General features: G+C 36.4%; 1 protein-coding gene across 7 annotated transcripts in view; it reads left to right on the top strand.

Moving 5' to 3' along the window:
• The window catches only part of PALS1 (protein associated with LIN7 1, MAGUK p55 family member), a 102,668-nt gene that overhangs the window by 59,495 nt on the left and 26,092 nt on the right, over nucleotides 1-17,081 (top strand). For 6 of the 7 annotated variants that reach the window (XM_049706382.1, XM_049706386.1, XM_004262141.3 and 3 more), the window contains 4 exons: nucleotides 6,344-6,421; nucleotides 6,990-7,136; nucleotides 8,324-8,485; nucleotides 10,551-10,628. In XM_049706382.1, coding sequence (XP_049562339.1) covers nucleotides 6,344-6,421; nucleotides 6,990-7,136; nucleotides 8,324-8,485; nucleotides 10,551-10,628 — 465 coding nt within the window. The remainder of the gene's footprint in view (nucleotides 1-6,343; nucleotides 6,422-6,989; nucleotides 7,137-8,323; nucleotides 8,486-10,550; nucleotides 10,629-17,081) is intronic. The other variant, XM_049706385.1, reaches the window with a different exon arrangement.

The following is a 17,081-nucleotide window of genomic DNA, read 5'->3' on the forward strand; positions in this document are numbered from 1 at the left end:
ACTGTAGTATGGTGGTTGTTTCATTACTCCAATATAAATTTATATGTTAGTCTGTAACTCTTTAAAATGTCATCTCTGATTTAAAATGTAGTTACATAAACATATGATTAAAACACTATAAAATAGCAACATAACTGTTAGAACAGTTCTTCCCTTATATAATCATTATTAGTCTCTTTTACATAGTATGTTTGCAGAAATTTTCAAGAAGGAAATACCTCATTCATAGGCATAAATAAAAATGCTATTGTCAATCAGGTAACAAGATTGAAAACTCTGTGAGAAAAAAATACTTTTTTAAAGTTATAATTCTCTTTAGTGCTTTTCTTTCTTACAAGTAGTTTTTACAATTTTTTTTTGAATTTTTATTTTATTTATTTTTTTAAGCAGCAGGTTCTTATTAGCTATCCATTTTATACATATTAGCGTATATATGTCAATCCCAATCTCCCAATTCATCACACACACACCCCACCACCACTTTCCCCCCTTGGTGTCCATATGTTTGTTCTCTACATCTGTGTCTCAATTTCTGCCCTGCAAACCAGTTCATCCGTACCATTTTTCTAGGTTCCATATATATGCGTTAATATACGATATTTGTTTTTCTCTTTCTGATTTATTTCACTCTGTATGACAGTCTGTAGATCCATCCGTGTCTCTAAAAATGACCAAATTCTGTTCCTTTTTATGGCTGAGTAATATTCCATTCTGTATATGTACCACATCTTCTTTATCCATTCGTCTGTCGATGGGCATTTAGGTTGCTTCCATGACCTGGCTATTGTAAATACTGCTGCATTGAACATTGGGGTGCATGTGTCTTTTTGAATTATGGTTTTCTCAGGGTATATGTCCAGTAGTGGGATTGCTGGGTCATATGGTAGTTCTATTTTTAGGTTTTTAAGGAACCTCCATACTGTTCTCCATAGTGGCTATATCAATTTACATTCCCACCAACAGTGCAGGAGGGTTCCCTTTTCTCCACACCCTCTCCAGCATTTGTTGTTTGTAGATTTTCTGATGATGCCCATTCTAACTGGTGTGAGGTGATACCTCATTGTAGTTTTGATTTGCATTTCTCTAATAATTAGTGATGTTGAGCAACTTTTCATGTGCTTCTTGGCCATCTGTATGTCTTCTTTGTCTATTTAGGTCTTCTGCCCATTTTCGGATTGGGTTGTTTGATTTTTTAATATCAAGCTGCATGAGCTGTTTATATATTTTGGAGATTAATCCTTTGTCTGTTGATTGGTTTGCAAATATTTTCTCCCATTCTGAGGGTTGTCTTTTCGTCTTGTTTATAGTTTCCTTTGCTGTGCAAAAGCTTTTAAGTTTCATTAGGTCCCATTTGTTTATTTTTGTTTTTATTTACATTACTCTAGGAGGTGGGTCAAAAAAGATCTTGCTGTGATTTATGTCAAAGAGTGTTCTTCCTTTGTTTTCCTCTATGAGCTTTTATAGTGTCCAGTCTTACAATTAGGTCTCTAATCCATTTTGACTTTATTTTTGTATATGGTGTTAGAGAGCGTTCTAATTTCATTATTTTATATGTAGCTGTCCAGTTTTCCCAGCACTACTTATTGAAGAGACTGTCTTTTCTCCACTGTATATCCTTGCCTCCTTTGTCATAGATTAGTTGGCCATAGGTGTGTGAGCTTATCTCTGGGCTTCCTATCCTGTTCCATTGATCTGTATTGCTGTTTTTGTGCCAGTACCATATTGTCTTGATTACTGTAGCTTTGTAGTATAGTCTGAGGTCAGGGAGGCTGATTCCTCCAGCTCCGTTTTTTTCCCTCAAACAGCTTTGGCTATTCGGGGTCTTTTGTGTCTCCATACAAATTTTAGGATTTTTGGTTCTAGTTCTGTAAAAAATGCCATTGGTAATTTGATAGGGATTGCATTGAATCTATAGATTGCTTTGGGTAGTATAGTCATTTTCACAATATTGATTCTTCCAAGAACATAGCATATCTCTCCATCTGTTTGTATCATCTTTAATATCTTTCATCAGTGTCTTATAGTTTTCTGCATACAGGTCTTTTGTCTCCCTAGGTAGGTTTACTCCTAGGTATTGTATTCTTTTTGTTGCAGTGGTAAATGGGAGTGTTTCCTTAATTTCTCTTTCAGAGTTTTCATCATTAGTGTATAGGAATGCAAGAGATTTCTGTGCATTAATTTTGTATCCTGCAACTTTACCAAATTCATTGATTAGCTCAAGAAGTTTTCTGGAGGCATCTTTAGGATTCTCTATATATAGTATCATGTCATCTGCAAACAGTGACAGTTTTACTTCTTCTTTTCCAATTTGTATTCCTTTTATTTCTTTTTCTTCTCTGATTGCCATGGCTGGGACTTCCAAAACTATGTTGAATAATAGTGGCGAGAGTGGACATCCTTGTCTTGTTCCTGATCTTAGAGGAAATGCTTTCAGCTTTTCCACCATTGAGAATGATGTTTGCTGTGGGTTTGTTGTATATGGCCTTTATTATGTTGAGGTAGGTTCCCTCTATGGACACTTTCTGGAGAGTTTGTATCATAAATGGTTGTTGAATTTTGTCAAAAGCTTTTTCTGCATCCATTGAGATGATCCTATAGTTTTTCTTCTTCAGTTTGTTAATATGGTGTATCACATTGATTTGCGTATATTGAAGAATCCTTGCATCCCTGCGATAAATCCCACTTGATCGTGGTGTATGATCCTTTTAATGTGTTGTTGGATTCTGTTTGCTAGTATTTTGTTGAGGATTTTTCCTTCTGTATTCATCAGTGATATTGGTTTGTGATTTTCTTTTTTTGTAGTATCTTTGTCTGGTTTTGGTATCAGGGTGATGGTGGCCTTATAGAATGAGTTTGGAAATGTTCCTTCCTCTGCATTTTTTTGAAGAGTTTGAGAAGGATGGGTGTTAGCTCTTCTCTAAATGTTTGATAGAATTCACCTGCGAAGCCATCTGGTCCTGGACCTTTGTTTGTTGGAAGATTTGTAATCACAGTTTCAATTTCATTACTTGTGATTGGTCTGTTCATATTTTCTATTACTTCCTGGTTCAATCTTGGAAGCTTATACCTTTCTAAGAATTTTTCCATTTTTTCCAGGTTGTCCATTTTATTGGCATAGAGTTACTTGTAGTAGTCTCTCATGATGTTTTGTATTTCTGCGGTGTCTGTTGTAACTTCTCCTTTTTCATTTCTAATTTTATTGATTTGAGTCCTTTCCCTCTTTTTCTTGATGAGTCTGGCTAATGGTTTATCAATTTTGTTTATCTTCTCAGAGAACCAGCTTTTAGTTTTATTGTTCTTTGCTATTGTTTTCTTTGTTTCTATTTCATTTACTTCTGCTCTGATCTTTATGACTTCTTTCCTTCTACTAACTTTGGGTTTTGTTTGTTCTTCTTTCTCTAGTTCCTGTAGGTGTAAGGTTAGATTGCTTATTTGAGATTTTTCTTCTTCTTGAGGTAGGATTGTATTGCTATAAACTTCCCTCTTAGAACTGCTTTTGCTGCATCCCATAGCTTTTGGATCATCATGTTTTCTTTGTCATTTGTTTCTAGGTATTTTTGATTTCCTCTTTGATTTCTTCAGTGATCTCTTGGTTATTTACTAACGTATTGTTTAGTCTCCATGTGTTTGTTTTTTTGTGTGTTTTTTTTCCCTGTAATTGATTTGTAATCTCATAGCATTGTGGTCAGAAAAGATGCTTGATATGATTTCAGTTTTCTTAAATTTACTGAGGCTTGATTTGTGACCCAAGATGTTATCTATCCTGGAGAATGTTCTGTGTGCACTTGAGAAGAAAGTGTTATCTGCTGTTTTTGGATGGAATGTCCTACAAATGTCAGTTAAATCTGTCTGGTCTGTTGTGTCATTTAAAGCTTGTGTTTCCTTATTAATTTTCTATTTGGCTGATCTATCCATTGGTGTAAGTGAGGTGTTAACGTTCCCCACTATTATTGTGTTATTGTTGATTTCCTCTTTTATAGCTGTCAGCAGTTGCCTTATGTATTGATGTGCCCCTATGTTGGGTGCATATATATTTATAATTGTTATATCTTCTTCTTGGATTGATCCATTGATCATAATGTAGTGTGCTTCCTTGTCTCTTGTAACATTCTTTATTTTAAAGTCTATTTTATCTGATATGAGTATTGCTACTCCAGCTTTCTTTTGATTTCCATTTGCATGGAATATCTTTTTCCATCCCCTCACTTTCAGTCCGTATGTGTCCCTAGGTCTGAAGTGGGTCTCTTGTAGACAGCATATAGATGGGTCTTGTTTTTGTATCCATTCAGCGAGCCTGTGTCTTTTGGTTGGAGCATTTAATCTGTTCACGTTTAAGGTAATTATGAATATGTATGTTCCTGTTACTATTTTCTTAATTGATATGGGTTTGTTTCTGTAGGTCCTTTTCTTCTCTTGTGTTTCCTGCTTAGAGAAGTTCCTTTAGCATTTGTTGTAGAGCTGGTTTGGTGGTGCTGAATTCTCTTAGCTTTTGCTTGTCTGTAAAGCTTTTGATTTCTCCGTTGAATCTGAATGAGATCCTTGCTGGGTATAGTAATCTTCGTTGTAGGTTCTTCCCTTTCATCACTTTAAATATATCATCCCACTCTGTTCTGGCTTATAGAGTTTCTGCTGAGAAATCAGCTGTTAACCTTATGGGAGTTCCATTGTATGTTACTTGTCGTTTTTCCCTTGCTGCTTTCAATAATTTTTCTTGGTCTTCAATTTTTGTCAATTTGATTACAATGTGTCTCGGCATGTTTCTCCTTGGGTTTATCCTGCTTGGGACTCTCTACGCTTCCGGAGAGTGGCTATTTCTTTTCCCATGTTAGGGAAGTTTTCGACTATAATCTCTTCCAATATTTTTTCGGGTCCTTTCTCTCTCTCTTCTCCTTCTGGGACCCCTATAATGCGAATGTTGGTGTGTTTAATGTTGTCCCAGAGGTCTCTTAGACTGTCTTCATTTCTTTTCAGTCTTTTTTCTTTATTCTGTTCTGTGGCAACGAATTCCACCATTCTGTCTTCCAGGTCATTTGTCCATTTTTCTGCCTCCATTATTCTGCTATTGATTCCTTCTAGCTTATTTTTCATTTCACTTATTGTATTGTTCATCTCTGTTTGTTTGTTCTTTAATTCTTCTAGGTCTTTGTTAAACATTTCTTGCATCTTCTCAATCTTTGCCTCCATTCTTTTTCTGAGGTCCTGGATCATATTCACTGTCATTATTCTGAATTCTTTTCCCAGAAGTTTACCTATCTCCACTTCATTTAGTTGTTTTTCTGCGGTTTTCTCTTGTTCCTTCATCTGGTACATAGCCCTCTGCCTTTTTCATCTTGTCTTTCCGTGAATGTGGTTTTTGTTCCACAGGCTGCAGGATTGTAGTTCTTCTTGCTTCTGCTGTCTGCCCTCTGCTGGATGAGGCTGTCTAAGAGGCTTGTGCAAGTTTTCTGATGGGAGGGACTAGTGGTGGGTAGAGCTGGGTGTTGCTCTGGTGTGCAGAGCTCAGTAAAATTTTAATCTGCTTGTCTGCTGATGGGTGAGGCTGGGTTCCCTCCCTGTTGGTTGTTTGGCCTGAGGCAACCCAACACTGGAGACTACCTGGCTCTTTGGTGTGGCTAATGGCAGACTCTGGGAGGGCTCACGCCAGGGAGTACTTCCCAGACCTTCTGCTGCCAGTGTCCTTGTCCTCACAGTGAGCCACAGCCACCCCCTGCTTCTGCAGGAGACCCTCCAACACTAGCAGGTAGGTCTGGTTCAGTCTCTTATGGTGTCACTGCTCCTTCCCCTGGATCCCAGTGGGCACACTACTTTGTGTGTGCCCTCCAAGAGTAGAGTGTCTGTTTCCCCCAGTCCTGTGGAAGTCCTGCAGTCAAATCCTGCTAGCCTTCAAAGTCTGATTCTCTAGGAATTCCTCCTCCCTTTGCTGTACCCCAAGATTGGGAAGCCTGACGTGGGGCTCAGAACCTTTACTCTCGTGGGTGGAGTTGTGTGGTATAAGTGTTCTCCAGTTTGTGAGTCACCCACCCAGCAGTTACGGGATTTGATTTTATTGTGATTGCGCCCCTCCTGCTGTCTCATTGTGGCTTCTCCTTTGTCTTTGGATGTGGTGTATCTTTTTTGGTGAGTTCCAGTGTCTTCCTGTCAATGATCAGCAGTTAGCAGTTCAGCAGTTAGCTGTGATTCTGGTGCTCTCGGAAGAGGGAGCGAGCACACATCCTTCTACTCCACCATCTTGAACCCGTTTTCCAGTTTTTACAATTTTAAATCGTACCTTTTTAAAAAAAAAATCTTTATAAATGCTAGTGATAGTTTTTATAACCTAGGAAGAATATTCTTTGTTTCTTAGGTACAAAGTGTTTTGAAGCCAATCCACCAGAAGGAAGGACAAGAATTAACTGCTTTGCTGAATGCTCCACATATTCAGGTAGAAAATGGAGAGAGCATCACATGTGTGGTTTTTCCAGCATCCAAAATCACTTTGAATCAGAGTCTCTTGGGCTAAAAGAGACCTCAGATATTAACGTAGCCTGTTTTGATTGCTTACAACTTCCACTGCAGAATAATTATTGTTGGATTATATATTTTTGTACTTAAAGTTAACCACATTATTTTTGAAACAATTTCTTATTCTTTACAAATTCCTCCCTTTTTTGGTCATATTTTTCCATAAATTTTAATTATCTGTGATGTTGGACCCTTGAGGTAATTTTGTTTTTTATGAAGTTTAATAAGCATTTTAGACTTTGATAACTCATCCCAGAGTATTCCCTATTATACCTAACAAATCTTTAGTTATTATTAGCTATAAAAGTTACAGGGTTGCATCTGTACTTCAGTTGGAAAGTTTGGAAAGAGATCTGAATATATAATTAATTACAGCACTTCTTTTAAAGGTTTAATGATCAGGATACTATGTACATGATTAGGTTAAAATCTCTCTACAGAAATAAATCATGCTGTTACTTTAAATGCTATGGGTTTCTTTGAAACAGGCACTTTTACTGGCCCATGATAAGGTTGCTGAGCAGGAAATGCAGCTAGAGCCCATTACAGATGAGAGAGTTTATGAAAGCATTGGCCAATATGGAGGAGAAACTGTAAAAATAGTTCGTATAGAAAAGGCTCGAGATATTCCATTGGTAAGTGTCCCACATCTCTGATATAAGATCCTTTCTACACAGGGGTCTTCTGTATGGCAGATAGTTGAAGACCCTTTACATTTCTGGTAGTTTTTCTCTTTGGAGGCTAACTTTTTGGAATTCTTTTATGTTCTTCCTCATACTCCTTATTCATCTGAGAAATAATTTGTTCATCTTTTCTCACCCATAATTTGATGAAAATAATAGCTTGTGAAGTAATCGTTGAACAAAGAAGGGACAAGTAATCTGCTTCATTAGTCTGCCAGCTTCTTAAAAAAACAGTGGAAAGTCTGATCTTTTCATTCAATGTAATTACTTACATACTTCACATATACTTAGAAGTATGCATTGTTTAATGTTAATATTTTGTAGTTTTTATACGTAGAACATTTTTCTGTTAGTCTGCTATCATTGACTTAATTTTCTTTATTTTCAGAGAAATAGTTTTGAATCCTAAGTTCTCAAATTGTCTTGCACAGTGTGGTATATGAAATAGGGACTGTGTTTTATTAAAGGGCATTTTATGTAACTAGGTTTTCCCCACCAGAAAGAAAGAAATTGGGAATGTTATGACAAAATTTTAAAATAAAAGTTCAGGAGAAAAGTGTTACAAACTATCTACTTTCAAGCTTTATTCTGTATTTCATATTTCCAGTTTTTGAGTGTATATATTGCAGTTGTACTTCCAATTTGTGTAATAAATATTAATGTTTAATACATTTTAATGTGAATTGGATGCAGCTATCATATTTAACATTTTGATAATTAACCAGATTAGTATTCATCTCTTAATGATATTTTGAATTTAAAAAGACTTTTAGTTACAAGTTATGTTCACTAATTATACCTAAATATAGTATAACCATTTGAATAGCATCCAGCATATAGAGAACAAATTTGATTATAGGCTTTCACATTGTTCTTGAGCAAGTGCATTTTTATGCTGTTGTATGCTTCAAAAGTCTGATTTTAGAATTTTAACGAATGGAATGCTTCTGAAGCACAAAATGTGGGGGAAGTGATCAGCTTTCAAACCTAATTGCCATGATTATTCTAGCTGTGTAAATAAAGTTTTTCTCAAGATAACTGAAGGCTAGAATTGTTGAATACAAAAATTAAAAAATGAGGACATGTTGAACAAAAAAATTGCATTTTTATTTAAATATTGGCTATTGAATTTTTTTAAGGGTGCTACAGTTCGTAATGAAATGGATTCTGTCATCATTAGTCGGATAGTAAAAGGAGGTGCTGCAGAAAAAAGTGGTCTGTTACACGAAGGGGATGAAGTTCTGGAGATCAATGGCATTGAAATTCGGGGGAAAGATGTCAATGAGGTTTTTGACTTGTTGGTAAGTTGCCCCGTGTAGAAGAATAATTGATAGACTCTCAAAAGCCTCCTTTGTTATTGGACTTCAGAATAAAATATTTAAAAAGCATTTTAAAAATAACTGTTAAGATCTCTATACAATTTCTAGCATAATTTTCCCATGGTATAATTGTTTCCACAATATTTATTAGTAGAATTTTATTCTTGTGGGGGTGGAGGTGCTGCTTTATTACTACCAGGTATATTTTTTATTACTACCAGGTATATTACTTTATTACTACCAGGTATATTTTGTTTGCCTCTGAAATCACTAATAATAACTCATTCAAAAATACATGTATTAAATGCCTACTGTGTGCTAGCTGCTAGGAAACAGTAACAAAACAAAGTTCACACCCTCATGATTTTTATGTTCTTTTTTTTTTTCTTTTTGCGGTATGCCGGCCTCTCACTGTTGTGGCCTCTCCTGTTGTGGAGCACAGGCTCCGGACGCGCAGGCTCAGAGGCCATGGCTCACGGGCCCAGCCGCTCCACGGCATGTGGGATCTTCCCAGACCGGGGCACGAACCCGTGTCCCCTGCATCGGCAGGCAGACTCCCAGCCACTGCGCCACCAGGGAAGCCCTCATTTTGGTTTTTTATTACCTACAATTGATTGTTGTTTCCTTAGCAATATTAGATAATAGCAGTGGTATAGATCTACATTGTTGAATATGATAACCATTAGCTACATGTGCTAGTTATTTCTATCTAAGGAACACTTAAAATTCAGTTCCTCATTCTTACTAGCTGCATTTCAGATGCTCAAGAAGCGTATGTTACTAATGGCTATCATATGAAGGTGTAGATATAGGAATATGGCATTCTGCAATTCCAGTCCACTGATCAGAATTCCGTCATCGTAGGAAGTTCTGTTAGACAGTGGTGGTATAATCAGGAGGCCATTTAGAGCCAGCTTTTGAGGGTGATTTATGATCACTTCATATATACCCATCAATCAGATTTATATTCTTACTTACTTAGTATCAGTTGTTACATTAGAATCTCTCCTATCTGCTGACGTCTACTGAAGAATCTAGAAAACATCCTCACATCCTTATTGTCACCCAGTCCCATTCATTGCTTTGATAGCACAAAGTGCCAGTGGTCATTGTTCTTAGCCCTTGTTTTACTGGCTGCTGTCTCTAGATTGAGTACTTCTCCCTGCTATCTCAGGATTACTGTCTAGGCTGGAGGTAGCTGAGCAAGGTGGGCAGTGGTGTACAGTTGTCCCTTGGTATCCATGGGGGATTGGTTCCAGGGCCCCATGGATACCAAAATCCATGGATGCTCAAGTCCCTTACATAAAATGGCATAGTTTTTGCATATAAGCTACGTACATCCTCCAGCATACTTTAAATAATCTCTAGATTATTTATAATACCTAATACAATGTAAATGCTAAGTAAATAGCTGTTTGCAGGTGGCAAAATCAAGTTTTGCATTTTGGAACTTTCTGGAATTTTTTTCCATCCGCGGTTGGTTGAATTCACAGATATGGAACCCATGAATACGGAGGGCCGACTGTGCTGGAAGATAATAGAGAACCTAGCAGTAAGACTCTATACAGTTATAAAATAGAATGAATGACAGAGACAAAGCATCTGGGAAGTAAGAATATTTGTGTACTTGCATCGCTTTTCTAATCCTAGTAAAATTACTATTTCAAATTCTACTGTATTAAAATCGATGTATGTCAGAGTAGATGACCCTGAAGTGCTGCAGTGTCTTCCAGTCCTTCACTGTGGAATCTTCCAAACTTAAACTTAATGGAAGATAAAAACCCAAGACTTATGGGCTAAGTGGCTTTTCCCAGTGGACGAGAGGACCAAAATTGCAGAATGTCATATTCCTGGGTAGCTCTATAATGGAGTCCACGAAAGGCATAATTTGTGCTTCCTGATAAAATGGGATTCATCTTTTCCAATTTTTTTTTTTAAGTCTCCTTGGAGTTCCAGAATAGTCCAGTTTAGGGACTATTGATCATAAGATCGTGGAATGATTTTCATAAATACAGCTTTTTAAAATAATGTACTTTTTCTGTTACAGTCTGATATGCATGGTACTTTGACGTTTGTTCTGATTCCCAGTCAACAGATCAAGCCTCCTCCTGCTAAGGAAACAGTAGTAAGTGATTTTTTTAATGTTCATTATTTATTTTCTGATGGCTACTGTTTACTTTTTTCTTAATTAACAAACTTTATTTTTTAAGAGGATTTTTAGGGGACTTCCCTGGTGGTACAGTGGTTAAGGATCTGCCTGCCAATTTAGGGGACACGGGTTCAATCCCTGGTCTGGGAAGATCCCACATGCCACGGAGCAACTAAGCCCGTGCGCCACAACTACTGAGCCTGAACTCTAGAGCCCGCGAGCCACAACTACTGAGCCTGCGCACCACAACTACTGAAGCTTACACGCTCTAGGGCCCACGTGCTGCAGCTGCTGAGCCTGTGTGCTGCAACTACTGAAGCCCACATGCCTAGAGCCCGTGCTCCGCAAGAAGAGAAGCCACCATAATGAGAAACCTGCGCACTACAACAAAGAGTAGCCCCCACTTGCCACAACTAGAGAAAGGCCGCATGCAGCAACAAAGACCCAATGCAGCCAGAAAAAAAAAAAAAAGAGTAGTTTTAGGTTCACAGCAAAATTGAACAGAAAGTAGAGTTCACACATAATTCCCACTCTCACACATGTGCAACCTCCCCTGCTATCAACATTCTACACCAGAGTGGTGTATCTGTTACATTGGTGAATTGATGGTTTCATTATTACCCAAAGTACACAGTTTACTTTAGGATTCAATTTCGGTGTTGTACATCCTATGAGTTTTGACAAATGTATAATTACATATATCTACCATCGTAACGTACAGAATAGTTTCACTGCCCTAAAAATCCTCTATGCTCTGCTTATTCATCACTTCCTCCCCCCAACCCATGGCAACCACACTGTCTTGACTGCGATGGTTTACCTTTTCCAGAATGTCATATAGTTGGAATCTTACAGTATGTAGTCTTTTCAAATTGGCTTTTTTCTCTAGTGGTAAGCATTTAAGTCCTCCATGTCTTTTCATAGCTTGATAGCTCCTTTCTTCTTAGCACTGAATAATATTCTATTGTCTGGATATACAACAGTTTACCCACACACCTACTGAAGGACATTTTGGTTGCCTCCAAGTTTTGGTAGCTATGAACAAACACCCCTGTGGAGGTTTTTGTGTGGATATAAGTTTTCAGCTCATTAATACCAAGGAATTGAAAACCTCAAACAAAAGCATGCACAGTGATGTTTATCATTTGAGCATCAGAAATGTCACTCTAAATATTCTTGCACTCAAGTAAAAACAGGTAAATTCAGTAGATTTTATTTAAATAAATATGACATATTAATATTTCAAAGTTAGTGAACTCTGAAAAGTAAAAAAATAGAAAATACTTCTTTTTCAGAATTTTTATGACTTATAATGTTCAGCTTTGTCTTTTTCTGTCAGTATAGGTGGGTTTATTTAACTTAAATATGCTTAGTGTAGTGGGAAAAGGTGCTTTTTACAAAGTATGCACAACTCTTAAATACTCTAGCTATAGTAAAAGCAGACTTCATTACCATATGATCCAGCAATTCCACTCCTAGGTATAGACCCTAAGAGAACTGAAGGCATACCTCTTTTCAAAAACTTGTACATGAATATTCAAAACAGCATTTTTCATAGTAGCCAGAAGGTAGAAACAACTCGGATGTTTGCCAGCTGATGAATGGAAAACAAAATATGGTATATCCATAAGAATGGGATATTATTTGGCAGTTAAAAGGAATAAAGTGCTGATATATGCTACAATGTGGATGAACCTTGAAAAAGTTATGCTAAGTGAAAGAAGCCATTCGCAAAAGGCTGTGTATTGGGTTCATTTATATAAAATGTCCAGAATGGGTAAGTCCATAGAGACAGAAAGTAAATTAGTAGTTATTTAGGTGAAAGGGTGGGGATTTAGGAGGGAATAAGAGTGATTCCCAATCAGTAGGGCTTTGATAAAAATGTTCTAAAATTGTTTGTGGTTGCACGACTCTAGATTTACTAAAAACCACCCAAGTGTACACATGGGTGACTTGTATAGCATATGAATTATATCTCAGTAAAGCTGTTAAAAAGTCATAGACTTCAGTGTGCTGGATTAACATGGTAGCCTGATGTATTGCATCTGTTACTATTCTTAATTTTTGTACAAGCATAACAATTTGAAAGGGAACACAGTTTCATTTTTTTCTTAATATTTCATCACAGTTATGCTTTATATTTTGGCTGTCGTTCCATCTTTTCCCTTTATTGGAACATATTGAAGTCAATATTGCATTTGCAACCTTCCTTCTGTTTAAAGTTCTTTGTAGGAAGAGAAATGAGGAAATAGTTTGTCTTTGAGTTTCAACAGCCTTATTCTCAGTGCACTATTCTTTCCCACATATCTCTCCCACGAACAAGCCCTGAACTTCAAAGGTAGCTATGCAGTGTGAGGAGACACAACAGAAGAAGGTTGGAATATTTGCTTACTTATATGACTTTAACAAGAAAGGGAGAGAAAGGAAAAGAAAAGATGCTAGGCTTATCCCTTTTAGAATACAGCATTTGATGGGTAGAGGTGTTTTCAAAATAGAAATGGTGTGCAATATTTTTTTTCCCTTCATTTCCTCCTTTCATTGAGAAGAACTCTCAATTGCAGTATCTCTTGTAAAGTTTTTGTCAAACTTAAACAGGTTTGAAATGAACTACTGTTATTAATGCTCGCATGGAAGATTTCCGCAAGGAAAACAGTGATAGTATATCATAATTTTATTTGGCATATGCAGAATAATTTTATATGGGATTAGTGATTTTAAGAAATAACCATTTTTTAAAATTGAAGTATGGTTGATTTACAATGTTATGTTAGTTTCTGGTGTACAGCAAAGTGATTCAGATATCTATCTATTTTTCATATTGTTTTTCATTATGGTTTATTACAGGATATTATCGTTCCCTGTGCTATTCAGTAGGACCTTGTTGTTTAACTATTTTATATACAGTAGTTTGTATCTGCTAATCCCAAACTCCTAATTTATCTCTCTCCCACCCCCTTTCTGTTTTGGTAGCCGTAAGTTTGTTTTCTACCTCTGTGGGTCTGTTTCTGTTTTGTAAATAAGTTCATTTGTATCATATTTTAGATTTCACATGTAAGTGACACCATATGGCACTTGTCTTTCTCTTTCTGACTTCACTCAGTATGATAATCTCTAGGTCCATTCATGTTGCTGCAAATGGCGTTATTTCATTCTTTTTTATGGCTGAGTAGTATTGCATTGTATATGTTCCACATCTTTATCCACTCATCTGTTGATGGACATTTAGGTTACTTCCATTCCTTGGGTATTGTAAGTAGTGCTGCTATGAACACTGGGGTGTGTATATCTTTTTTCATATTAGAGTTTAATTAGAACCAACTTATTAAGCATAATTATGGTACAGGTCGGGATCTAGTAAGAGCAACAAAAGGTTATCATTCTGATGTATGTTTTGTGATGTTAGAAAGAAATATGCATTTAAGATAACAAAATAGGTGTTATCTGAAACTCCATCATAATGACTTGCTGAATTATAACATTACAAATGGCAAGACTAAGCTGTGTCAGGAGAAGTACTCCCTTATTTGGTAAGTTTCTTTTGTATCACACATAGCAGCCAGGGGCTGCTCCATTGGTTGCAGTGGACAAAAGTCTTGACACCTTTGTAGTTTAGCTTCCTAGGTTACTGGCACATTTGTCTGAGGAAACATTTACATTGTTTAAACTGCAGTTACCTTCTCCCCACATTGACTAAAAGAAAAGTTGTGTACAACTTTAGATTATTTCACAATATAATTGAAATAATATTGAAGGGAGGAAATAGAATATTTGAGCCAAAGGCACTTTTTTCGTCTAGTCTGATGCCCAAATATAAACAGGAGTAAATTGAAATGTAGGGGATCACACTAGTTATTAGTGATGGAATATGCACTAGAAAATTCAGAGATTATTGATTGTCCAATAAGTGTTAGCTATTATTATGATTACTTACTTTGTGCCAGGCACAATACTAATTGTTTTACATGTGTTATCTCATTTAGTCCTTATAGTATCCCTTTTAAGTATAGCTATCTTTATTACTCCCATTTAACAAGCATTGCAACTAGAATTAGAAAGGTCAAGTTAATTGCCCAAGCCCACTATTGGTGAGTGACTGAGCCAGGACTAGAACCCATGCCTATTCCAGAACTTTTGCTCTTAACTGCTGTGTAATATAACAGGTACTGTCCCACAAAGCTACTAAATGTTAGAAGTTTCTGTATTACTGTTTATTATCAGTCTGAAGAAAATAATTACAATACCATGATAGAAAATTGTAACTATGGATGAATTAACCTGTTAGTAGCTATATGATATGGTAGTGAGTCTGGATTTTGAGTATAATAGAAGCATATTATGAGACTTTAGTATTTGAAATTGAGGTAGGATCTCTTCTGTCTGTAGGAGACTTGATAACTGTAAAATGCTGGGAGCATGACTGAAGTCTCTTGATTTTGGGGGTCTGGGCTGGGAGTATGGGAGAAAGATGTAGTTTTAGGGGAATTTAAAGACTTAGGAGGATACTAAAATCATAGTTCAGGGATACAAACCATAGAATTAGCCACTAGGCCAGTGGTATTAATAATTGAAATATTATGGGCCCCAAATAGTTTTTTTCCTCACAGTGATTATGTACTTGATCCCTTTTGTGTACTAGGACACTGTGCTAATAAGTGCTAGCTTTATAATAATGAACATGACATTAATTATAGTTTGCAGTAAGTGATAAGATGGAAATCAATAGAATTTGAACACTGAGAATAAAAGGAGGTGGGATTGATTATATAAGGTTGGCAGGAAAGGCCTCCTGGAGGAGACAACATGAAGCTGAGACCTGTAGAATGAGATGAAGCCAGGCCTGTTAATTACCAGAAGGGCTTCCAGGTATAATTTCTAAAGAACTTTGTGTTTGGAAAGCCTGTAGGAATGGAGCAAAGTAGGGGAGTAGAACGGTGAGGAGGGAATTCTAAGAGATGAGGCTTGAGAGGTAGATAGGGCCAGGTCAAGTAAGTCTTCTTGGCCGTGGCAGGGAGTTTGCATTTCAAATACAGTAACATGGTGTGATTTGTATTTAAAAACAAAACACATCTGGCTGCTGGGTGGAAATTGGATTAGTAGAGCCAATAATGGAAGCAAGGAGATTCAGGAAACTGTTGCCGAAGCCATTATAAAGTATGATGTTGACTTATAAATTTCGATGATAGCAGTGGCAGTGGAGAATATGAATCAGGCTGTTCTGAAGTAGAAATGACAGGACCTTGTAATGAATGTGGAGAGTAAAGGATAGGGAAGAAGCAAGGATGCTTGAACAACTGGGTGGATAGTGGTGGTGCTTACTAACAGGAAATGTGGAGGAAAAACTGGTTTGGGGAGAAAAATCCAAAGGTTTATTTTATAGATTTGAGATACCTGAGAGGCATTCAGGTAGAGATATCGAATGCATAGAATAGAATATATCATTTTGGAATTCTAAGGAGAGATCTGGGCCATAGTTGTATTTATTGTGGGGAAATCAGGTCAGGGGAACAGTCTGTTTATATGTACTTTATGTGTTTGCAAAAAATTCTACAGATTTTAAGAAATGATAGGTTAAGAATTGTTCGTAGCCTATGAAGATAACTGGGTTGAAAGGAAAGGTTGAGAACCACTGCCATCCAGTATACTTACTTTTCTCTTAGAGGTATAAAATGTATAATATAATTTTCATCTTAATTTTTTCTCATTTGGAAGAAGATCTGGAATTTTATAATGCAATAAAAATTTTATAAATATTTTATCAGAAGATGAAAAAATATTGAAAATTTCTGTGTACAGTGTATTAGATGGACATCCCCTTTCAGGTTAGGGCAGTTGCTCTATTAAGTTTGCTGTTACCCTAAGGTTCATATTTTTGTCTGCCTACTACTACTAACCATTAACTGGATGCCCCACAGATATCCCAAATTTCTCCTGTTAAAAATGGAAGAGAACAAATAATAAAGATATTCCTTCTTGAATGGGCATTGGAGAGGAGGAATCTCAGGATGAGGAGAAGGAATTTGAAAACTGTTGCTTGACACTCAAAGGCTTTTCTTGATGCTGCCCTTAGTTTTATAATCTGCCTTATGGTAAAGTTTAGGCCAAAGACAAAAGAAGACACACTTTCACTATTTTCTCTTCTATAAGTAATTTTAAAAGTTAGAGATAAGTCTAGTATAATAAGAAATACAGAAATAAAAATTACAAGGAAAAATTATTTTTGAGCATTGAATCCCTTAGGAAAGATGTAAATAAATTAATGAATTATTATTCCTTTACTGTGCTCCCATCATTAGGATTTCAAATGTGCTTAAAAAAAAGGGGCAAGGAGAAAAATGTTGGACTGGAAGATAATTGTTTCTAAACAGCCCTGTAATTTAAAATTTAAACAGATGATTTTGTTTGGATTAGAAATCAGACATTGTTTTGGTC

The sequence above is a fragment of the Orcinus orca genome, chromosome 2 (genome assembly GCF_937001465.1).
Source record: "Orcinus orca chromosome 2, mOrcOrc1.1, whole genome shotgun sequence".
NCBI lineage: Eukaryota > Metazoa > Chordata > Mammalia > Artiodactyla > Delphinidae > Orcinus > Orcinus orca.